This window comes from Podarcis tiliguerta (genome assembly GCF_965153285.1).
Source record: "Podarcis tiliguerta genome assembly, chromosome: 1".
Lineage (NCBI taxonomy): Eukaryota > Metazoa > Chordata > Lepidosauria > Squamata > Lacertidae > Podarcis > Podarcis tiliguerta.
This window is the reverse complement of record NC_139534.1, coordinates 5,742,905-5,768,492: the sequence shown is the minus strand read 5'-3', so window position 1 is coordinate 5,768,492 and position 25,588 is coordinate 5,742,905. Positions and strand designations below refer to the sequence as shown.

General features: G+C 41.9%; 1 protein-coding gene across 7 annotated transcripts in view; it reads left to right on the top strand.

Annotated features, from left to right (window-relative positions):
• The window catches only part of AGAP1 (ArfGAP with GTPase domain, ankyrin repeat and PH domain 1), a 319,294-nt gene that overhangs the window by 247,655 nt on the left and 46,051 nt on the right, over positions 1-25,588 (top strand). For 4 of the 7 annotated variants that reach the window (XR_014502417.1, XM_083400967.1, XM_083400965.1 and 1 more), the window contains 3 exons: positions 12,331-12,408; positions 22,902-23,056; positions 24,639-24,729. Coding sequence is in view for 5 of the 7 variants with exons in the window: in XM_083400967.1 (XP_083257093.1) it covers positions 12,331-12,408; positions 22,902-23,056; positions 24,639-24,729 (324 nt within the window). In the remaining 2 variants the exon portion in view is untranslated. The remainder of the gene's footprint in view (positions 1-12,330; positions 12,409-22,901; positions 23,057-24,638; positions 24,730-25,588) is intronic. The other 3 variants (XR_014502416.1, XM_083400966.1, XM_083400969.1) reach the window with 1 other exon arrangement.

Here is a 25,588-nt window from a genome sequence, read left to right as displayed (position 1 = left end):
TTGTTGTAGTCAGTATTTGATTCACTGAATATGTCTGTTTCTAAACAACTCATTCCCACACAATGTCCCAGTTTGCACATAATGCGAAACCAAACCATGTTGTAGCATGAACATGCTTAGAGAGGAGAGTGCAGCTGCTTTGTTCTGCTGCTGCTGAGTTCCTGTAGCCAACTCATGGTTTGTTCTAGCATGTAGTCTGAACCTGGGCTCATGGTCTGTCTCACTTCAGACAATCCATGAGCTGCAAATCAAGAGGAAGCCTTACTTTACATTTTGTGGTTTGTCTGGAATGAGACAAACCACAAATATGGGTCCAGACCAGTGCCGTACCTACTGGGGGGGGGGGGGTTGCCCTGGATGAAGCCTCCAGAGGGGAATCATTGAATCTTGCAGCCTGTGTGTGCATGTGAGCAAATACATGGGGGGGGGGGGAGGCTGCCAAACGGGGTCTTTTTTAAGCCTAGTTTTACCCCTAGTCCATCCAACATGCTAAGCGCAAAGTTTGCAGTAGCAGCAGGAGTTCATGTGTTCATGCTAAGTCATAGTTTGGCTTACCATTACATGTGAACTGGTTCGCTGCTGTTGCCCTTATACTATATATAAGAAGATGTACCTGTTTTGTACAATGTATTGCTGAATTGTACAAAAGAATCTCTACATAGCTATAACTCCTGAGAAATTATTCTCTAATTTATAGAAGCATAGTAAGAATACTCTTAAGACAAAAGGACACGGTTATTATTTTAATAATGATTGCCCTTGTTAGTGCTGTGATCTTAAATTATTCCTCTCTGAACAGCCTCGTATTTATGTGAAACTTGCTTTATTTATAGAAATGTACCTAATACAATAACATTGAAATGTGGTCTTGTGTATGTGTGACCTTAGATTTTCTTACTGCATTGAAACCTTCTTCAGAAAGGAAAATAGTATGAATGAACTGGGTTATTTATTTTGTGGTGATATTTCCCAGATATGAGTGGCATTCTGGCTTGATCACAGCCCCTTTTATCCAGTCTAGGTGAAAGATCCTATTATTTCTCATAATTGATGCTGAGGGCTGTGGCGTTCCTCTTTTAATCAGCTCTGTTCAGCACACTCCAGGGATGTAATTCATGCACACTTTAACACCCAACATGGCTGACAAGGCTTAGACACACAACCTAACGGCTACATCATTTTTTAATCAGCTATCTGAGAACTATTTATCTAATCACCAAAGGACGCCGTCAAATTGAGATCAGTGATGACACTAACAAGTTTTGTTAATGATAAGGGATTGTAGAATATTTTTGTTTTGCTAGCAAACTGCAAGGAATAGTTATTTTAAATATAGATTAAATATTAAATACAGAAGAATATGCCAGACATTGTGGTTTCTGAATCATATGTACTAATGAAGAGTGCTAAAATAATAAAATTGTTGATATTCCTGAAAATCCTAAATTTTAAATGGAAAAATCACATGAATAGTCATGTCATGAAAAGTTTGAACACAAATTCTGAGGTATCTTTGAAGCAGTAAATTCCTTTCAGGTGTAATTAGAACATTTCTTTCAATGCTTCATGTAAACTGATCTTAGATTTGTTCAAATGATATTTTTTTAAAAAAACTTCCCAATTTGCTTTCCATTACTACCTTTGTTTTTTTAATGAACTTGACTTTATTTCTTAATGTTACAGTTTGTTTTCTATTGTGTTTTCTATAAGCTGCTTTGAGTGTCTCCTTTGTAAGTGGTGGACTGTTGGGAATCAATACCTTGATATATAATCTTTGGCAAGTGTTTGGTTCCTTCCATACTAGTCCATTGCTCTGGAACTGCCATTGTTTATTAACTGTAGTTCTGGAGTATCCTGATAATAATGTTGCAGCTTATTGCATTGTAGTGTTTTCTATGTTACCTTCCTCTGTTTTTTTAGATCTGATATATGATTTTTGGTAATAACAGAATTGCAGCATCAGCCCTACCTACTGTGTGTAGACAAAGCACTACTGGAGCTTTTAAAGGTGCCTGAATCTTTAACAAAGCACTGCTCATTTCATGTTCTCTGTTTGCTCATGACTTGGGGAATGATGAGCAAGTCAGATCTGAAACAACGGTTCAGGATACTTCATTCCATTTTCTCTCTTGCCTTGTTTTCAAGTGAGGTATCCAAGTTAGTCAAGCATTTCATGGCTACAGATCATGCTCTATCTCCCTTGGGCTGTTTTCAAGGTCCGTCCCCCCCCCCCAAATCCTTAGGGTTTCCCCAAAAACTTTTAATTAACATTGCTTGGAATCTTTGCTAAATGTGTAAACATTATAGGAGGATCTTGGCCATGGAGATGGCATGGCTTGAAAATATAGCACTATATTAAGTGCTTGTGTGAAACCTCTTATAACTCTACTTCTCATTAACGGTGGAAAGCAAAGCTTCAATATTGGTAAAGAAGCCTAGCGTGGAAGCAAACCTAGTTCTTTTGCATTGCATGTTCTTTGCCCTTTAAAACCATTAAGGCAGAACCTCTGGTTTAAAATATAGACTGCAAATCATACTTGCCCCATCTAAAAATGAGCACTAAAAATCCAGATTAATTTTTTGTCTGTTTGGAGATTCCATATGGCAGGATCTCCCCCAACCAACTCCTGGTCTAATACCGTATATGCTGCCTCTGGACATCGTATCTTGCAGTCTTCTTTTACTAACAAAGATACAGAATTTCATCCTGATCTGAAAGGTGAAGTTGAAACAGGAAGTTGTGGAGATATTCCTTGATTGTAAAATGCAAATGCAGCCTTCAGACAATCTGGACTGTTGGCTTGGCTCTTTGACTTCTGGAACAACAGAGGACATATCTGTTCCATCTTCAGATATGTGAAGGCTGCTGTTGTATTCCCCTTTCATTGTCTTCTCCAGGCTAAACATGCCAGCTCTTTTAGCTGTTCTTCGCAGGATTTGGTTTCCAGTCCCTTCACCATTCTAGTTGCACTCCTTTGGACACGCTTCACTTTTTTTCAATATCATTCTCAAAAGTGTAGTGCCCAAAATTGTATTTAGTACACTAAATGCTGCAGAATAGAGCAGATAAATAAAACCATACTTTATAGTCAAGCAAAATCCTACCAACTTCTAATTCTTACATAGAGCAGCTTCTTCCCAAAAAGGCTCTCAGCTCTTCATAATTTAGTGTCTCACTGTCTACATAAATTCAGGTAGGTAGCCGTGTTAGTCTGACGCAGACGAAATAAATTAAAAAATTGTCCGGTACTACCTTAGAGACCAACTAAGTTTGTTCTGGGTACATGCACACTTCTTCAGATACACTGAAACAGAAGTCACCAGACCCTTATATATAGTGGGGTGCAGTTTTTCTCAGAAGGGTAGGAGGGTGGAGTGGGGTTTTTCCCTTCTGAGAAAACCCCACCCCACCCTCCCACTATATATAAGGGTCTGGTGACTTCTGTTTCAGTGTATCTGAAGAAGTGTGCATGCACACGAAAGCTTATACCAAGAACAAACTTAGTAGGTCTCTAAGGTGCTACTGGACAATTTTTATTTATTTATTTTGTCTATATAAATGTTGGGCACTTGTGATTTTCTGCTGGCCTGAACTCAGTAAAGGGTTTCCTGGTTTAAATGAAAAAAAAGGTAAGCAATTTATTTGATCCATTTTGTAACAGTTTTGTACAATGTTGTGGACCTGTTATGAAACATATGGAAACCATCTATAAGCCTTGTGCCTATTTAGTATTGAAAACTGTCATGTTCAGGAAGGAGGAATAACTGAACCGTGGGGAGCAGAGTACCTGTCCTCGCCTTGGCCTCAGTCAGGAGCCGTACGAGTGCAGTAGAGCTCTTGCTTCATTTTCCAAAATACATATACCACATCCTATATTTAAATAATCCCATGTGGTATAGTCTTAGAAAATGTAAACAGAAGTCATTCTTTAGTGTCCATATATTGGGGCTCATAAGATCATACCTCCAGGTACCAATCCAAAGATCCTCCTCTCACAAACACATTATAAAAGCTGACATAGGCAGCTGCTTGATTGACAGCTCTGGTTTACTACAATCAGCCCCTTATCCAGCAGGACGTGTGATGTAAGCAAGTCTGCTCTGGACCACATATCACTCTTGCTAGTACTACTGATTATTAGAAGAGTGTCCTGTTCTTCAGATAAAAAGGTACAAACAGTAAAGGAAATGAATTGTCCAATCAATATGAAATGTTTTAACTACAAGAACATGCAATATAAATTACCCTTCTTTACATCAAGTAAATCACAGTTATTTTCCATATAACTAGCAGTGAATATACATAAGAATTTTTCTTGTGCAACTAACTTTTTAATTGTTTCGGCTATACTGGCAACCCAGTTCAGAATATTGAACAGGCATATTTTCTTGTAGTGAACAGTTAGTAGCATTTTTAAAGAGCCCATTCACTTAAAATAGTTAAGAGTGAGGCTGACAATATTAAGCTTTTAAGAAATAATGATAGTGTTTTGGCAGTTACGATTACAAATCTTGTGCAGGAAGAAAGGAGCAGTTTTGCAACTTTAGTCTTCAATCAGAACCCAACAGCCCATGTAATCCTTTGTACTACTGGCAGGAAAGAGAAAGGAGCTTTGTCCTCAGGTTGAGACCTAAGAAGCTGAGTGGGAAGACAGCTGAGGAGAGAAGACTGAGAATAAGAGTGACTTAGTGGTCTAAGGAACAGAAACGTGGAGTTAAGTGTAAGATATAGGTATAGGTCTTGTAAGCAGATGCAGTAGCAGGACTGTCTTCCTTGAAGGTGGTACTGCTGCTTTGCATAACTGAATAATTCATTTAAAGCCCCAGCCAACCCCTGCACATAGGGCCGGCCCACCCATGAGGCAAGGTGAGGCAACCACCTTGGGTGGCAGGATCCCCAAGGGCAGCAGATTTGATCTCCAAAGAATGCCTCACCCATTGCTGCTGTCACAGTAGCAGCAACTGCTGTGGTACACTCATTGGAGGCCAGATCTGCTACCTCCTTGGCAGGCCTGCCAGTGCTGCCTCTACAGTGGTCTCTTGGTGAATAGGAGGAGCTGCTGGACTCCTCCCACCCCTAGGAGTGTGGGGGAGACCATCAGCAGTGCCTCCTCTTTGCTGAGAGGCTGCTGTGCAATGCCACCTCCACACCCCTAGGGACAAAAAGGCAGGGGCTGCCTTCTGCGATCTCCACCCATCCAGCATGATTCAGAGTGGGCCCTGTCCACCACCGGCCACAGCCTTTGATTCCCCCTTCAACTGTTGGGTAAGGTAGATTTGTTTCCACCCCAACCCTGCTTTTCCCTATGTAGATCTTCACTCACCCTGGCAGAGGGGAGGTTGCCATTTTGTGGTTCGCCTCTTGGGCCTGTCATGCCTGCATGTAGGAAACCAGATAGTAGAGGAAGGCCTCTAGCTTTCCTTCTCCCTGGCATGCTATTTTATAAGGCGCAGGGACTTTTTTGTTTGAAAGAGCCTGCAGTCTAAATTGGTGTAATGGAAGTTCACCATTTTATCTGGTTTTTGTGAGAACCAGACCATAGAATCCTGTGTTGGGGGGAAATGAGGGAACCATAAAATGATTCATTTTAGTTTTGTTCCCGTCCTCCTCCTTGCTGTGCTCTACAAATGGAGGATTGGAACAAGGCTTCGCATCAGGCATGACAAAGCCATGTGCTTTGAAAATATACTGCAAGGGAGAAGGCCCTAGTGTCGTGAGCAGCCAAAGAGCCTGGGCATGGGAACTTGCCGTGTGGCTCCAGGGACAGAAAGGGAACAGCTGGTGGCCATGGAGCTGGGAGGGAAGAGGACTATGTTGCAAAGAGACGCATCAGTCTCAACTAACCAGTGAGGTAGCTAGCTGCAAGAGTCTTACATGCTAATCTTACTTTACTGGACAAGTCTCTTTTGACAAAACGTTGCTAAATTGTTCCTATCGCAGTTCAGTGTGGATATGCTTTAGCACCATTCATGTATTTTACATGTCTAAATTAGGAAAGCTTTTTTTAATTGAAAAATTAGGACTACAATGTTCAGAATTGAATTAATTTAGAAATAAATGGAAACTGAACTTGTAGCATGTAATAGTGTATTTTTTCATACATATGGAAGCCTATATTGAACTAGTTATAAAACAGTAACTAGATTCTATGCAGTTATTAAACATAAAATTTATTTTGGTTTGATGTTTCAGATGCAGACATACAAATGCCTAATAGCATTAACATGAGCGATTATTAATGAGTTCATGATTACTGCTACTTGGAAATAACATGTCAAAATAAAGACAGTCTCCTAATTGTCATGTGACTTTCTGAGCAAAGACCATTTGAGTTGCTCCCATAACTCAACCTTTTGAAGGTTGCCTTTGACTTTTTCTGGTGGGAACATGTGGTGCTAGCCAAGAGCGCATAGCACTGCAGATAACTGCCAGGGTAATTGATGTTGCAAATTTCAGAAACATATTTTGTCTGCTAAATATTCATTTTTTAAAAGAAAAAGGAATGACACTTGACACATCAAAGTTGATTATTTCATCAACAGGCTAACAGAGAATAAAGCTGAAGATTTAGTTCTTTTATATTGATACCAATCCTTTAATATGTGATTGAAACATGAAAAACTATAGAAGATGGAGCCAGTTGGGAAAGGGGTTTTATGTACTGCAGATTTTCTCCTTGGCAGCAGGGTGCTGTGCCTAGACGTTACCTATTTATATGTAAATTTTCAGGAATAAAAGTTTTCAACAGGTGAATTTAGACCCCACACTGCATAATTCCTACTGAGGTTTCCCAAATCTTTTCTAAGAGAAAAGCTGTAATACTTTAAAAATCTCTGTCTTAATTTTTATATGTAGACAAGATTAACTGCTATTAAGCCTTCTCAGCATAAGTTCTTTCTTTAAAAAACAAACAAGGAAAGCAGCTACAGAATTCAGGTATGCAGTTTAACTTTCCCCCCTTGCTGTCATTAAATATAGCATGGCATATTATTGGTAGGAAAGCAGTCACAGGACATTTAATATCATGGGATATACAGTATAGATGTTCGTTTTCTAGTTAATTACTATTTTATTGATTGTGGGCAGATTGCAGGTCCTCATTTTGATAAACACCTACAGGGAAAGGGGTTGTCCAGCAAACTTCAGCATTTGTCTCAGGAGAATTTTATGCAAGGTATTCAGATAAGGGTTAGAATTTTCCTAATTTTCCTATTATAACTTTTGAATGAGCCAGCTGCAGTGTTGCATTTTGTGCTGGTTATATTAACAGCAGTATACAAACGGATTTTCACAGCTATCATTTAAATCAGTATTAGCATATGTACATAGATGTTGCATCTAGTTGGGCCTGTGTGTGTGTTAAATAGTACAGAATATGCATTGCTCAGTACAGATTCCAGTACAGTGGTACCTTGGTTTACTAACTTAGTCCATTCCGGAAGTCCGTTCTTAAATCAAAACCGTTCTTAAACCAAGGCGTGCTTTCCCTAATGAGGCCTCTCGCCACTGGTGCCCTTCCACTGTTCAGCTTCCATTCTTAGACCGAGGTAAAGTTCACAAACCGGGACACTACTTCCGGTTTTGCAGAGTTCGTAAATCGAATAGTTCGTAAACAGGGCTGTTCTTAAACTGAGGTACCACTGTATTCTGATAATCCCAGTTTTTGTTTAGAAAAGGGTGACAGTATTTGACAGTATTTCTGTCCTCATTCTACAGAGGTAAGCTTGAAATACGTGGTAAAATCTCAGTAGGCAGGTGGAACTTGAGTTTAATTTATATTTATGCATACTTGCATATTAAAGTTACAAAATTCAATTGTACTGCAACATATTTTAGGTTGTTTTATCACCAGATTTCTTCCTCCATGGCCGGACCTAGATTCCGTGTTTCAAAACTCATTGCCAGGGCTTTGGAAAGTGTACTCAAAAAGTCTATCACGGGGTCAGCAACCTTTTTTAAGCCATGGGCCAGTCCACCGTCCCTCAGACCATGTTTTGCAAAACAAAACAAATTCTATGCCCCATAAATAACCCAGAGATGCATTTTAAGTAAAAGTACATTCCTGGACCATCCATGCGCCAGATTGAGAAGGCGATTGGGCCGCATCCTGCCCACGGGCCTTAGGTTGCCTACCCCTGGTCTATCAGAATGAACATTGCACTTTTAGACCACCTCAGGACACAGGAAGACCGACTGGACTGTTTATTCAGACACGAGACAGTACTTTGCTGTTATGAATCTGAATGAATAATGCTGTACTTCGGTTGACAGATAAGATATTGTACAAATTTACATGTTGCAGGATCTTGATCCATGTTATTTTTAAAAAGAGCTGTAGGAATCCTGAACTAGATCAGAGCGACAGCCTTGCTGTGGGGGGTGGGGGTGGGATAGTGATGGTGTTAAACCCTTTCCTCTTCTTGCTGTGTCCACAGTTGAACTCTCCCACCTCAAGTCTGCTGCTTTAGCCATACTTTGGCAGAGAGCACAATATAAGTCCTGGTTTCTTCCCTCAGTGAAAACTGATTTTGATCAGTGTTTTGCCCTTCCCAGTAGAGGCTGATCCATAATGGTGAATGAGTCAGTTCCACCTCGCTTGGGCTCCGGCTCCACCAGTGTTCTGCCCCACCAGTCCCAATGGCCAACACTGCCCACCAATCCTGGACCCAATTTGGGATTGCCATAGTTGACGTGTGATTACAGATCCCCTGCATAATTTGTGGCTTGTCCCTTAGAGGTGCAGCATGCAAATATATAAAGCTGTCTTATTCTAAATCAGTCTTGGTCTGTCTAGCCCCTGCCAAAGAGGCTCCATCAAAAGTGTTATACCCCTCTTTGAATTGCTAGCAGTGTGGGGCAAGCATTATTAATACAGTGCTGCCCCGCAAGACGAATGCCTCGCAAGACGGAAAACCCGCAAGACGAAAGGTTTTTCCGTCTGCAGAGGCGCTTCGCAAGACAAATTTCCCTATGGGCTTGCTTCGCAAGACGAAAAATGACCAAAAAAATCGATTTTTTTTTTTTTTTTTTGCTCCAAAACCCCTTATTCTGAATCGCTAAGCTGCTAAAAGCATTTTAGCAGCAAAACCGCTAATCCCCCCCCCTAAAAAAGCCGTTTTTAGCCCTTTTTTAGCCAATAGCGCTAATAGCGCTACTCCGTCAATGGGCTTGCTTCGCAAGACGAAAAAACCGCAAGACGAAAAGACTCCCGGAACGGATTCTTTTCGTCTTGCGAGGCACCACTGTATGGTGTTGGGCCCCCAATTATAAAGTATTCTGAGGTGATGTTTTGGAAACAGTTTAGTATTGGAATCCTCACTGTGCTTTAAAGATGTGCATATTTTAATAAACTTCTTGTACTCCGACGCTTAAGACAGAAAATAGCACCTTTCACATAGGATGGATATTTGTACTGTTTAAGTTAACATGAGCATGTGTTGTTGTTAGCATCCATCTTGTCTCTGGAGACAGTGGAAGAATGTGCCGTCCAAGGCAAACCATTGTATACTTCCAGGACCTGCTGTGGCCGTAGAGACCAATACGTTTGGTTTCGCTGTTAGATGCACCATAGAACTTATTCTCTCTGTGCTCCTCCCAGAAGAGCATAAAGAGCATATTTAGTGTACATTGCTTCTTCCATTTCATGTGCTTGAAATAACACAACTCACTTTCCTCTCTCTCCTCTCCTTCTATTGTTCCCCTACATTTTGGGGATATATGGGTGGGGTTTTCTCCTTTTTCCTTTCTTGTGATTGGTTTAAAAATTGCAATTTAAACATGTTTACTGGCACACTATCATCTACTCTGACTGGCAGTAGTCTCTCCCAGATTCTTTTACTGGAAATTCCAGGAATTTTACCTGGGGCCTTCTGCATTCAACACTTGTGCACCAGCACTAAGCTATGGTCCTCCTTCATTCCAATGTAAAAAAACATCTTTCCTTGCTGCCATCATTACCACATTATAGACATAATAGTGCATGATCACATGTCTTCAGTCAGATTCACATCGGGATTTCCTCCTCTTGCACTCTAGCCATAGTTCCACCAAGTGGCCCTACACATCTCACCATGCCCTGGCAAAACCAAATCTTGACAGGTGCACCATCCATGTCAACAGAAAATCATCCAGGGTAAGGCATCCAGATTCTGTTAGTTTTCAGGGGTGGATCATCCCAATCCCTCCACCCATGGGTGGTACTGCCACAGCTATACAAAACCTCACCAGGGTATGATCTGTTCTTGACAATGAGCTCAGTACTCATTGGTACTTAATGGAATCAAGCCAGCCAACTCCGTTACAAAGAGCGGGTCAAGGGTATGTTCAGCCAAATTACTTGGAGCACTGATCAACTGGGATAACCCCATAATTGCCATAGATATAATGAAGTCCCAAAGTATCACACTGGAGGCCACCTCAGCCTGGATGTTGAAGTCACTCAATGAACACTGGAGGGGTTCTCCAACACCATGTCCAACAGTTCAGCCAGGGCAGTGTTGTACAACCAGCAGGGAGCACACAAACACCATCTCCAGTCTGCCACGATGGCCCAGCACCAAGAACAAATACTCAAAACAGGTCACAGAGTAGATTGGCCTTCTGGTGAGAGGGATCAAATTCACATGACTACCCCAACTCTGCTCCACAGATCTGAACTGGTGCTGTACCGAGTACAGGAGAGCAAAACTTGAGTCAACCTTCTAATTCACCTACCCTGGTCTCTGTCATGCCCCTGTCACCCACAATTTTGATAACTGGCTTATTTTTGGACAGACCTGTAAGTCACCAACAGCAGCACCAGATCTGAGTGCAAGTTTTCTGGCTTCTTCAAATCCTGATTACAAATGGGCATAGTAGAGGAAACAAGGACCTTGATGTACTTCATCTCTCAACTCTGGATCATGACCTTCCCCCACGTGCCTTCCCCCTACCTCCTCCTCCCACCCAGTTCCAGTCACACAAGCACATGATGTCACACATTTTGAGAACTAAAATGATGACAGTAGTGAAGGAAATCGATGCACATCTCATGTGTCCCTCTGCCCCGCCTCCCACCCTGCTGAGGCATAATCCATTGTGTTTGCTTCTGAGGATGTAATAAGGTGCACTTAATCTAAAACAGAAGTGAAAGCTTCCAAACCCATCCTCAAGGCTGCACCAGGAGATGACAGTGGAAATGAAGAGCCCACAAGGCCAGCATTCACTGAGGCTTATTCTCATAATGTTGAACCATGCTCTGGCCTTATGACTGAGCAAAGTCACTATCTCCCATTCCCGCCTGCCTCAAAATATTGCTGTAGAGATAATGGGGCTTGTGGTCAGAACATGTAGTGTTGGTTTGTTAGCCCCTGTAAGTGTGGCAGTACTGAAGCATGGCATACAAATCTTTTAAATAAACATGTAGGAAGCCTAAACTCCCTCAAAGAAGGAAATTAAATAAGTAATAAATGATACTAACCCAAATAATACTAAAAGTCCTTTGGAAACCAAAAGGAGTAACTAGTCATCAACAGCATCACTTAAACCTTGCCCTTCAAACAAGAATTTATACTTTTTGTGTCTGAAAAAGAGTAAAATTTGCATACGGACAACATCAGTGTAAGTTAAAACAATCGTTAAGTTAATAACATGTAGGCAAATAAAAACATATCTGTGGCCGTTTGGCTTATCTAAATGTATTGCTCTGTCACCTGGAGTAAAGGTTTTATGGTTCCAAATATCAGGATTTATGCAATCGAATTCGTTATTTTGGAAAAGTTGAGTTTCTAGTGTGGCACTGACTACTGTGAATTACAGTCATACCTTGGGATAAATGTGCTTCAAGTTAAGTATTTTCGGGTTGCGCTCTGCGGCGACCAGGAAGTAAAGGATCATGTTACTTCCGGGTTTTGCCGCGCGTGCATGTGCAGACGGTCAAAATGACGTCTTACGCGGAAGCGGCGAAACACAACCCACGCAGACGCGAGTTGCGTTCGCTTCAGGATGCGAACGGGGCTCCAGAACGGATCCCATCCCGTGGTTATACCATTTGTCTTAGAGGAGAATACCTTTTCTATTTATTTAGCTTTTACATTTTGATGATAAAGTATTCTGGTTTAAAGTTCTTAAGAAGTTTTGATAAGAATCTTCTTTCTGCTTGAAAAGCAAGATGTTTAAAAGCTTTACTCTGGGCAACATGTGTGCAGCTGTTTCCCACATAGGCTTTTGCTTGTATTTTACTACATATGCTGCTTCAACCTTTTTCCCCCTCCCATTTTTTTCATTTTTTTCTGTTCTTCCTTTTACTCTTCTCTTTTTTTCTCTCTCCCCTCTCTGCTCTCTGGATGCAGCCAAACGCAAAGCGTGGAAACTAAATCGTGTTGGTAGCCTGCGAAATATATACAGCAGCAGCAGCACCAACACTGAAGGTAACAAAATCAAAGCACCATCATGTAGAGGAAATACTCCCTCTCCCAGCAGTATCTTCATTGCCTCTCCCTTTCCCCCAAATCCTGGGATAGCAATAAAATTTGCCCAAAGCACGTGTGCTTTCATGTTGTGTATGCAGAGCCATTCCTTTGGTCTTTTCATCTTTCTGTTTGTGTGTTTTATTTTGCCATTCATGTTCCTTTCAGTTTACTTAAATTTTGACCTTTCCCTCTAGTCGTGGAGTAGTGATGTTTAAATTACTTCAAGAACCCATTTTCTTCATTTTTTTTTTATTTTCCCTTTATACATGTGGGCACTCAATGTAATATTTCCCAAGTTATTACAGTTTTTTAAAGTGTTGGTATCAGGTGTAATGATCTGTAGCCAAATACAATAGTGTGCTGTGACATTTAAGTAACAGTCTTAATTTGTTTTGTGAAAGCATTCTCCATAATGCTTTCTGCAGCTCTAATCCAAAAGCGAGACAGAGCCAAACCATTTGCATGTGCTACTCTTGCTTGTAAATTCTGTATATTGTTGTATTTCTAAAGGTCGCCTGGTGCCAAAGTTCACAAATTGACTTACATTGCTGTTTTCAGTGAAGGCAGCCATCATGGCTTTTGTATAATAGCAGATTGAATTTCTTTCCTTCACCTTCATTTGAACAATGCAATTATAAACTGCCTTCTTTTTTTCCTTTTTTTTTTTACAAAGGTCAAAGGTCAAAATTACTTGGAAACCAAAGGGGGGGGGATCTTCATCCACCATCTCAGGGACCGTATAAACGGTGATGCTGAATGCAAAATAGGTCACAATTCAGTAATCTTCTTGTAATGGGGGGAATTTTTTTTCACTTAAGTGCAAACCAAATGGGTCAAGTAATCACAAGCGCATGCCCTTACACTAATTGACTTATTTTGGAATGATTATAACTATAATATTTTTCTTAATGTCACTGTTTTCTGGGCTGTTGGTTTTAGTGATTGAGAAGAGACAGCATTAAATCTCTTGTAAATTTTAAATTGCATGCTATTTCTGTAAACAAGTCCCTGTGTTCACATTCTGATCATTAACCTTTGGTGATTTATATCACAATCTCTTTTTTTCACAATTACTACTCTATCTCAGGCAGTTGCCTTACTTACCACCAGATAAAATGTATCTGGGACACAAAAGTGCTTTTTTACAGCCACTTGTTAGGGAGCAATTTTACTATAATATTGGTTTATTTTCCATTGTAAAGATTAAATTGTCACCTTTTAAAATAACAAAGCTGTAAGCTCTGAGACAATATTTGCTACCTTTCAAATGGCTTTTAGAAGTAAAACTGGGACCAAATTAGTCATAAATATCCACTGCCTGGGAATAGTAAATAAGGATTGTTTTTCGCAGTTTAAACAGAACTGCACATGTTCACTGCTTTCACCCCCAAAGTGCTTCACTGAATATTTCTGTATTTTGCTCTTTCATTTGTTGTGTCTACATAGTGTTTCATTTCATCTTGATAATATTATTATTTCCTAGTTATCATTTTGAGAAGTGAAAGTATATTACCTTGTTTGCCACCAAAATATTTATTTAATTAGAAAATGTTTAAAATATTTGCTGGAAAATATATCCTAGCAGTGTGCTAATTCCATTATATATAAAGCGTGACTAATTTCCACCAACCAATTAAAAACAAATGTGCATAAAATGATTATTAAAAGCAAAGATAAAAATCAATAAAACATTCAAAACAAATATAACTGACACGTGATTGGGTAAGCTTGCTAAAACAAAGGTTTTCAGCAGTCAAACAATACAGCGAGGGCACCTCCTTACACCAATGGGCATAGAATTCCAGGTCAGAGATAATGCCACACTAAAGGAATTACATCTTTCAATGTGGAACAAACGAAAAGCACTTGCAAAGTTCAGGTTCTGCAGATCAAAGTAATCAAATAGGTGCATGGGGTAAGACTATCCCTTGTGAACTGGTCTCAAGACATTAAGGACTTGCATGTACTGATGGCAGCACCTTGAGCATGGCCTGCTAATCAATCAGTAGCCACTGCAGAACTTTGACCAAAAGCTGACAAACTCTCAATGCGGCAGCATTCTGAACTTAACTGCAGTTTCCAAATCAACCACAAGAGAAGCCACACATAGAGTGCATTGTCGTAATTCAACCTTGAATTTCCCACAGTGTCTGAACGACTGTGGACAAACTATCCGGATCCAGAAATGGTTGCAACTATCATACCAGTGGTTCTAATCACTGAGGCTGCTTGGGCCTCCATTGACAAAACTGGACCCAGGAGCACCCCTAGACTGTGTGCCTGCTCCTTTGCAGGAGTGCATTCCCATCCGGAACAGGCAATTGACCGATACAGTCAGATACAATAACCACTCAACCACAGAGCCTACATCTTGTGAAGATTCAAGATGAGTTTGTTTTCTCTCAGTCAGCCCACTACTGCATGCAGGCACCAATCTAGGGCCTGTATGACCTCCCACAATTCAGATGTTGTGGAGAAGTAGAGCCTTTGCCCCAAGTCTCCTAATTGCTGCTTCCAGTTGCTTCATGTAGATGTTAAACAGCAATGGGGAGAAAATGGTGACCTGTGGCACTCCATAGCATACTTTCAGTTTTCAATAACTCACAAGGTGTCAGTGAGTTTCTCTTTTAAAAAATCAGAGAAACAAAACAGCTCAGGCCTGAGCACAGCAACTCTTCCCAGAGGTCTTGCCCCAGTGAAGCAATTGCAAGCGCTGCAGGTCTCCTTCTACAGCTCCCTAAGTCCCCTCCTCCCCCAGGCCCTTCCCAAGCAACCTGAGACTTCTTTGCCTTGTCTCTTAGTTCTGCCCTCTTCATACAACTGTGGGTTCTGGGAGACCAGGGGGGAGGGGAGCTTGTCACAGCAGGAAAGGGAGATACCTGTGCTTTTTCACAAACCTGACAAATCTCTGCCTTTTGGCTTCCCTCCCCCCCCCCCCCTTATTTCAGCTTTTGCTTCTGCCTCTGATTCTGGACTGCTCTCTGTTACAGCCTCTTCCTGCTCACTAAACCCTGTTGCCTCTTCAGCTTCCAACACACACCACCTCTTCCCAGTCTCTTCCCTCTTCTCCCTCTGACCTCTAATTGCCATCCCACCACCAATCCCCTGGCTCTGAGCCTTCTTCCCTTGAGGGTTCTGGTTCCTCCCACCACTCCTCTGTATCCAGCCTGTCCGTGACAATACAGGAGGGAAACTGGGGCCCATTTGGTCCCATTACTTGGTCCCATGACTGAAGTTCCACACCCCTGACTTTAAGAATCCAGGAAAGACACAATTTCATGGTGACAAAATAGCCCAGAAGAAGATGTTGGAGATAGGTGGTTCAGAGTTAGTATTGGAGGAGAAACAGGGAAGAGATGATGATGATGATGATGATGATGATAAGGAAATGCAGGCAGAGGAGGTAGATTGTGCTGAAAGAAGGGGCCAGAGAGAGAACCCCACCTAAGGCTTATAGACAAGGAGTGTTGTGGTGTTGCTTGGGAAGGGAGCAAGGAACATGAAGAAACAAGAGGAGAGGACTCTTGAGACAGGCTGTGGGCAGAGACATTCACATAGAGTTGTAATATGTCCCTGGCCTTGGATATTCCTTGACCAAATCTTTTTTTTATTAACAAAGAATAAATAAAAATAAACTCATACAAGTTATCTTACCATTTCTGAAAGCTGACTGTTAGAGCTGTTTCTTATCTCTCTGCTAGTTCCCATGATACACAAGTGTTACTAATGACTAATTTCAACTTCTGAAAGCTCAAATATATGCTATTTTACGAATTCTTTTTTTACTTTGAGAAATGTGTTTTTTTATTATTATTTACATAAAAGTGCTATTAAAAAATGAAGAAAAATAAAAGAAAAATCATATAGTATATCACTATATTGTTAGCAGTTATCAATTACAATTTTTAACATACTGTGTTTTGTATAAATGAGTTCCAAATTTCATTATACTTGTCCATGCAAAGTCTACCTTTATAAGCAATCTGCTCATAGGTGGCAAGAGTAGTCAGGTCTTCAATCCATTGAATTAACGGAGCCGTACATTTATCTTTCCAATGCAGCAACATCAGTCTTTTGGCCCTAGTGAGGGCATGGAGAATCCATTTGCGTTGTCCAGTGCTCAAATTCTACGTAGTAGATACATAATTCAAAAGCGTATTATCCTCTGAAAAATAGGTATTAGCATTTTGGAAATCAGTTAATAAAACTACTATTATAAGTTGGATAGATAAATGTTGTTAAATTTTTATTTATACTGGAGCAAACAACTCCACTGAGTGCTTTCTTGAGTGCCTTCACCATTTAATATCAAAATACCCCCAAAGTAGTTATTTACTTTTTGCTATCCTTCAAATATAGAAAACTTCCTGCTTCCTGCCCGTTAACCCTCTGTATGCTAAATTCCCGGGGGGAGGGATGATGATTAATTGGCCCACTAACCTTTTAGAGGAAAAATAAAGTAAAGAATGGCATGGCAACAACCTGGATCTGTGTTAAGAGTAGGATTCTTTTTGAAATCAGTTTGATGGCCAAGTTGCTTGTCCCTGAAGATAACAAAATTAGCCACGTGGGACTTCGTCTGCATAGAAACTGGACACAATTAGAGTAATATTCACTGTTGTTAATGCAGTTTGGGATAATTGGGCAAGTTGGTTTTGACAGGTTGATGGTGCTAAAATACTATTATAGTGGACCTTTCCATGCATAACAGTTAAACTTAGGAAACTGTTTAATAAAATGTTGTGATTGGGCTCACAGGGATTTAAACTGCATGAACTGCAATACTGTTGGGTTTAAAAGTTAACCATTTAGTTCTGAAACCAGCTTTTGAGAGTATAACCATCTTTCCATCAGACCTTTTGTGAACAGAGATAACTTCCTCAGGATATGTCTGAACTGCATTCAGAGTCTGTAGTAGCCAAAAATCCCTGTAAGAAATGTCTTGCTATGGATATTCAAAAATGCTACCTAACTCCTTATCTCTGGTGACTACATAGGAAGCTGCCTTATGCCATTGGTCCATCTAACTCAGTGCTGTCAACAGTGACGGACTGCAGCTAACTGGGCCAAACTAAAGAAAAAGGCTATTGAGCCTGTGCCCTTCTGTATGCAAAGCAGGTGTTCTACCATGCAGAACACCTGCTAATCAGCAGTTGCCCTCAGTGAACAGATGATGATCAAACAGCCCTGATCCAGAGATCCTTTCCTTCCCAGCAGCTGAGAGCAGCAGTAGTCTTGTGGCCTCTGCACCTGCAGCCAATCAACATCTCCTGACTGCACCACAGGCAACTGTTTTAACTTTGTGTGGGGGTTGTTGTTGGTAGTGATTTTTATTGAGGGAGGTGTATCTGGGAGGAGAGGAGCTGGGGAGAGCCGGGGGGGCCAATTGCAGTGGTTCAGAGTAGGGGGAAGTGTGGCATGAGAGGTGGGGCAGGCTGGGTAAGGGGCACACAGCACAGTGACTGTGACGTGTGCCAACTCCTCCTCCAACCTGGAGAATTGCAGCTGTCCTGTCAGCCAGTCCTTGGATCTGCAGCTGCTGTTGCTGAATGCCAGGTGGATCTGAATTAGACCTCCCTCATCCATGATCTGATTATGGGTGAGGAGACTGATCTGGCATGTATCACTGAGACCTGGATGGGTGAGCAGGGCAGAGTTGGTCTCACCCAGCTGTGCCCATCTGGGTGCTTGGTGCAGCATTAGGCCAGACTTTCAAGTCAGGGAGGGGACTTGTGGTCTATAGAGATTCTCCCTCTCTTTATTTCCAGGCTTTCTGTCCAGCTAAGGGGGGATCTGGAATGTGTGTTCTTGGCATTGGGCAATCGGGACAGATCAGGGATTCTGCTAGTTTACCGCCCACCTCACTGCCCAGCAGTCTCCCTGCCTGAGCTGAAAGAGCTGGTTTGGGAGGCAGTGTTGAGGATTCCCAGACTGCTGTTTCTGGGGGACTTCCACATCCATGCCTAGGTGACTGGCTCTGAGGTGGCTCAGGATTTCATGGCTGGCACAACACATGTGGCAGGTTGCACTCTAGACTTTATTTTCTCAGCTGGGTAGGAAGAGGGTGATCTGAAAGTGGGGGATATTGATCTCAGTCCCTTGTCATGGTCTGATCACTTCCTGTTGAGAATTGCTCTTTCAGCACCTTTCCCCCTCTGTAGAGATGGGAGACTATTAGGATGCTCCACCTTCCAAACCTGATGGATCCAATGGCTTTCCAGATAGCTCTGGAGGATTTTCTAGATGATATGACTCATGCTCCTGTTAAAGTCCTGACCAACCTCTGGACTCTCAACTAAAGCATCCATGACAGGTGGCCATCCAACCTCTGAGAGCCAGTGTGGTGTAGTGGTTAAGATCGGTAGACTCGTAATCTGGTGAACCGGGTTCGCTTCCCCGTTCCTCCACATGCAGCTGCTGGGTGACCTTGGGCCAGAGACACACTGAAGTCTCTCAGCCTCACCTCACAGAGTGTTTGTTGTGGGGGAGGAAGGGAAAGGAGATTGTTAGCAGCTTTGAGACTCCTTAGGGTAGAGATAAAGTGGGATATCAAATCCAAGCTCTTCTTCTACTCACCCAACCACTCCCACCCCAAACTGGGAAATAATATTATTGGCCTACCTTGGCTGTTGACCCTTTGTATGTCTCTAGAACTCAACTATGAATAACAGCCAGGCAGCCTGCACATGCAAACAAAAATAATGTATTGGCAAGAAAGGGGGAGGGGGACAGCTGGAACTTTGCCTGCGTGGCTTGGCTTAAGTGACTGACTGTGCATGTGCCGCTCCTCAGCAGAGATGCTCCTGTGGGGAGTGGTGGTTGTTCCATAGACAAAGGAAGGGAAGGAATAAGCAGGGGAAAGCTAGACTGATGTGGCTGTCAGTATTTCCACTCAAAGCCACCTTGCTTTCAGGGGCACCGCTTATATTTTTACAACATGCTCCGGACCTCATCCCTTGCCATTCACAGAACTAAACCATTCGTTATTTATATTTTTGATCTTTTTTGTAAACCGCTTTGAGCTTTTTTAACAATCAAGTGGTGTAGACATTTTATAGAATCTCTCCCACTCTCCCACACACATTTTAAAAGGCGAGCTGTTCATGAGCCCAGGAGGAGAGCGCCATGTTTTCCTGCACCTGAAGGGATGTGGTGAAGGCCAGCCTCCCTGTGCAGGGGCAAGTGGGCAACCGTCTCACAGAAGGACCCCGCAGGGCACTGCCACCTCTGAACCTCCCGAGGGAGGAGGGCTTGCAGAGAAGGATCCGTGATGCTGAGGGACACTAATGGCTTCAGTCACAGCCTGCCTTGCCCTTGCCCTTCACCACAGGCCAAAGGGAGGGGGGAGGGCCATTGTGCGCATTACTGGACCATGCAGGTGAGTGACCAGGCACTTCCTGGGTGCAGCAGCCATAAGGTCTCCCTGGTAGAGGGGCACTCTGTGCAACATCAAATTCTGGTGCCCCCACCTGCCATTGGAATGTGTGCTGCCAGTGCTTTGGCCGCCCTCCCCTAGAGTCGCTTCTACACTGCTTCAGTGGTGGACGAAGGGGGGTGCGGGGGGTGTGGTCTGCCCCGGGTGCCATCACTGAGGGGGTGAGACTAAATGAGTTTTTTTTTTTAAATGGGCTCACGAAACTTTTTAGGAGTGACGTGGTGGCTTAGGCGCCTGCAGGTTCCGCGCTGCCTGAAACGGCAGTGTGGGACTTGCGTCTGCCTCTGCCTCAGCCGCCCTACAGCCGAGGGGGAGGCGGCAGAGAGGCTCCAAGCAGTGGAGAGGCTCGCCCCACCCCATGGGCAGAGAGGCCCGCCCCCGGCTGCAGGACATGCCCCCACACCAGGCACCCAAGCTGCTTCCTGAAACCCATCCTCCCCCTCTCCATCCCAAGCAGCAGGTGAAGAGGTCAGGCTGTCAAATTTAAACCTGAGAAAGGAGCACTTTGTGTGCCCCTGCCCACGCTACGTCTCTGGCAGGGAGAGAACAGCTGGTTGGGCCAGGGAGGTGATTAATGCCTTCTTGTGAGAAGGGTGGTCCCTGCCTGCTTGAAGGAAGAAAAAACCCCTCCCTGGATTCAGAAAATCTAAGTAGCTACTGGCCACTTGTTAATCTCCCCTACTTAGGCAAAGTTCTTGAGCAGGTGGTTGTCACCCAGATCCAGGCACTTTTTGAGAAAACATTTTCTAGAGCCTTTTAAATCAGGGTTTAGGCCTGGTTTTGGTACAGTAACTGCTTTGATCCTCCTGTATGATGACCTCTGTCAGCAAAGAGACAGGGAAAATGTGTCCCTGTTAATTCTCCTTGACCTCTCAGCAGCTTTTGGTAGCATTGACCATGGTCTCCTTCATGGTCTCCAAAGTCCTCTCAATTGTATAAATGCAATAAAGTGCATATGGGTGTTTGTTTGCTTGCTTCTCTGACTACCAGTAGGAGTTATCTGGATCCAGCTGCTTGTATTCCCTTTTGGTTTCCACTTTCTAGTTGCGGCATAGTTTTAAGTGTGGACTGTGTTGTCCCTACCACTTTCCCAGTCCCTGGGCTGCCAGACTCTGCCCCTAATCCCATCCATTCAAACTATTTTCATCCATGAAATATTGAAAAGATTACAGTGTTAGAAAATGAGCCTTTTGTTGTTTTTACTGTATCATACGGGAAGGGGCAGGAGATTAGAATGCTTGAATTGTTAACATTTATCTGAACTAACTCAATATAGGGACGCAGGTGGCGCTGTTGGTTAAACCGCAGAGCCTAGGGCTTGCCGATCAGAAGGTTGGTGGTTCGAATCCCCATGACAGGGTGAGCTCCCATTGTTCAGTCCCTGTTCCTGCCAACCTAGCAGTTCGAAAGCACGTCAAAGTGCAAGTAGATAAATAGGTACCGCTCTGGTGGGAAGGTAAATGGTGTTTCCATGCGCTGCTCTGGTTCGCCAGAAGCGGCTTAGTCATGCTGGCCACATGATCCGGAAGCTGTACACCGGCTCCCTCAGCCAATAAAGTGAGATGAGCGCCGCAAGCCCAGAGTCGGTCACGACTGGACCTAATGGTCAGGGGTCCCTTTACCTTTACCTAACTCAATATGAGTTCAAAACTCTTTAAAAAACAACTGTGTGGTAATGGTGACAATGTGCTAAAGTTGAGCTTCAAAACATTTACAACCATCATCATAGAAGAAATAAACATCCTATAACAGATCAATTTTGGTTACTTTGACAAACTAGACATGTCAGGGGTTTTTTCTGCTTTCCTCATCTTTTAAACTTAGGTTGAAAGTTCATTTTCAATATAAACCTACCAATAAACAGCAAGAGAAGATAAAATAGGACTTAGAAGCTTGGGGTAAATACAAATGAGTGATTAAGTGAATGTAAAACTGGTTGTGATAGCCAGCATTAATAAGTACAAAGGAACATCTGAGAAGAAGATTCTAGAGTAAAAGAATGCAAAAAGATTCAAACAGCAACAAAAGCAAAACTCCATATCTAGGCAGATGGTCTGACCAAAAGGGAAGTTGATTATTTTGAAATTTTGTTTCTCCAGCTGTCTCAAGCAGAGCTTTCCAAGCTGTGTGTTGTGACACGATAGTGTGTAGGCTGTAGTGTATAGGTGTGTCACACAAACACTTCCTGTGCTCCTCCTGGGGCTGGAAAGGGTTAGTTTAACCTGTGGTTTGCTAGTAAAACTGAATTACTGTGTCACAAAATGATGCCTATCCAAAAAGTGTGTCACCTACTTGAAAAGTTTGGGAAGCTCTGGTCTAAAGTAAAGGTAGAGCAATGATTTCAGTGATGAGCAATTTCATTCTTCAGCCAACAAACAATATTAGGGCTTTGTGACTTACATGGTACATATCCTCTGAGTGGAATTCAGGTTGAATGGAAGAATTTGACAGACAACAGAAGAGATTTTTTGAAGGATTTTTACCCACAATATTGCACTACTGGGCAGATCTACCACATATGAAAAAAGTGTCCACCCTCTAACATCCTCTCCAGCACACATTACAAAAATCAATGTTCCTTTTTGCCAATTCCATCGGGCGTTCCACTGGGAACCACCTTAGTACCACTAAGGTATCATTGACTCCTTTACCCTCCTATATAACCTTAATAGGAGACTTCCGCCGTATAACACTTGCTGAATTGTATCTTTTATTTTTGATCCCAAATCTGCTCCCCAAATTTCTTTCAGATTCTTTTTAGGACTTTCCCTATTTTTTCAAGTGAAAAGTAGAAAATTTGGGGAGAGAAAACTCTTACCCTGCTTTCCTGGCATTTCACTGTGATGTGTGTCCAGGTGTGCTGTGGTCAGCCTCTCTTTTCATTTTCCATATGAGGGACAGAGTTATGTGCACCCTTTGTCGGCTGCATCTGTTCTTTTCTTAAAATCATGTTTTAATTTATTCTTTTAAATATAAGTTTTAACCCATCATTCTCTCCCTCCATTTTCTCTTTCAGAACAAGAAGATAACTTTGAATTTATCATTGTGTCTCTTACTGGTCAGACTTGGCACTTTGAAGCTACAACATATGAAGAAAGAGATGCTTGGGTCCAAGCTATAGAGAGTCAAATTCTGGCCAGCCTGCAGTCATGTGAGAGCAGCAAGAATAAGGTAAGATAAACAACATTGATCAGAGGAAAAGGATATCTGTCATCAACATTTAAACCCTCTATAATGTTTTAAAGGAGAAATTCCTGCAGCATTATTCTGTCTGGAATGTTTTGCCTTGCTTTGCATTTAGATTTTTAATAGTAACTTATTTATTGTTTTATTTTTTCAGTTTTCTATATAATTTCACATTAAAATAACTCATTTGGAATGAATAGTTGCTGCTTTTAAATTGATCTAAATCTTGCTTTCAGTATTTTGAGTACAGTACTGCAAAGTAGTAGTTTTTTTCCTACTTTGTTACTTTGCAATTTTTCCTGGAAGCTGTTGTGTTTCTCTAGGACTAGAAAATGTATGACGCTTTATGTTTAATACTGCAGGAATAGTATTGTGTATCTTCAGGATAGTATTGTGCACAATGTCCCATTTCAACATTTGTCTACAACTGTGATCTAGCTAAAGTAAGTCATGACTTAATCCTCTTGAAAGCTGTGGGACAAGTTGGTCACAACTAATTTCTTCGTTTCAATGGGGATTTGTCATTACTAAATTTAGCTGGATTGGGACTTACGTTTCAAGATACATGTTCACAATTTTTTGTTCTTTTGACTTTGGCATAGAAAGCTTAGTGGGGGGGTTTCCTTCTCTGTAATTAGGGATGATTACATGTTCAATGTATGAATAAAACTTTTAAGTCTTATGGCTTTTAAACAACAAGTAGATTAAATTGAAAAGGGAAATACAGTAGTACCTTCATTCCATAATGGCTCGTACATGTTTTACATTCATAATGTAGAATAAGCTAACTTGAACAATTATGCAAAATTAAACTTTCTAAAGAAAGAGATTGAGGAAACCACCAAGACACATCCCTGATAATGGCATATCTAGATACCAGCTTACGTAAAGTGTTGTATGGCTTCCATTGAAATCTATAGCTGGAAGTTCATGATACAGCTAGTTGAATTTGCTCAGGACTCAGCTGGTATAGAAACTGAAAGTCACTTTCTATAGAGATTATCTTTCTGGGTCAAAGTAGAGGTCACTGGCAGGCCACTGTGGAGAGAAGTCCGTAACGCAAGCCATAAGATCAATTCTGATCTTTTGATGGCAGAATGCTCTGTTCACCATTGCTTCTGTTCCCAAATCTTCCTAACAATCAATAACCATGAAACAAAAGTGGTACAGGAATTAATTTAATTTAACAGAATTTATAAGAATGGACTGTCCTGTGATCATCTGTGGTGTTAATGACACACTTCAGTTCTGAGCTTGCTTTACCACTGACAACTGCCTTTGGATTCCTGATGCCCTGTACGCTCTATGCCCCAGTGGTTCAATAAAAGCTTGAGCTGTCAGAAACATGGATGAAAACTGTGAGCTGTGCTTGCCAGACACAGAATTACAGTACTTAAAGATGCTAAAGGATCAACTTCTGAGAAGCTAACCAAAAGCATCAAATTCCATGATCATGTTCATTCAACCCATTTCTGAACTCTCTTTTTCACCAGCTGACAGAAATGTTGTCTCTGTCTTTTCTTTGAGTTCTTATTTCCTGTATGTGTGTTTCTTTAAATATACACAGTCCCGACTGACAAGTCAGAATGAGGCCATGGCCCTTCAGTCAATAAGAAACATCAGAGGCAATTCTCGCTGTGTGGACTGTGGGGCACAAAGTGAGTACTTTTTTTCCACAAGGAACATTATCCTGGGCTTCATAAAGCTTGTAGTCTCTTTGCTTCAGTGTTACATGAACACCTGTTCTAGTTCTTGCCCTCTTGGTATTGTATTCAGTGTTCTTTTCACTAGTTAGTGTTCATTATGGAATTTGATTTGTGTGGTGTATTCCTATTAAATCCTAATTAACACATGCTGCTGGTTAGATTAAGACCTCAATTTTTTTTGTAAGTACTGACCTGGAACACTTTTGAGGAGAGAGTTTTTTTCTTCAGTTTCTCATTCCTTTTCAACTTAACATGCTACTGTTATGCTCTAGATAAGAGGGGAAATAATGGCTCTTAGGAATTTTAGGGGATTTTAACGTCATTCTTTCCAGACAAAAAGGAAAAAGCATGTGATATTAGAAAACGTACAATGCCTATTTTAATATTAGCATGAGATTCACAAATATATGTATATGTAAAACCTTGAGCCTGGCTTGGGAGTCAGTGGGCAGCCACTTGCTTTTTAACTCAGCTGATTTGACTCTTCCCAAGCTAATGTGTCGGCATCTGGCACTTGCTATGGGCTTTTGCGGCTAAATTGATATAGGCCTAGTTGGTCCTTCAGATAACTCAGTTTTCTGAGTGGAAGGTGATGGGATCTAAGTTTTAGCCTGAGGTATGGCCTGGACATGAGAGTTTCCCCTGGAGCAGCCTGAATGAAGAGGTGAGGGGGCCAGCTCCCCCTATGCACATCCTGCATTAAAATTGGACACACCTGTCTTTTTTTAGTATGTAAAACAGGCCAGACACGCAAGGGAGAGGTCAGATGTCATGTTTGTCCCCTTAACTTCTTTGAACATCATTGTCATTA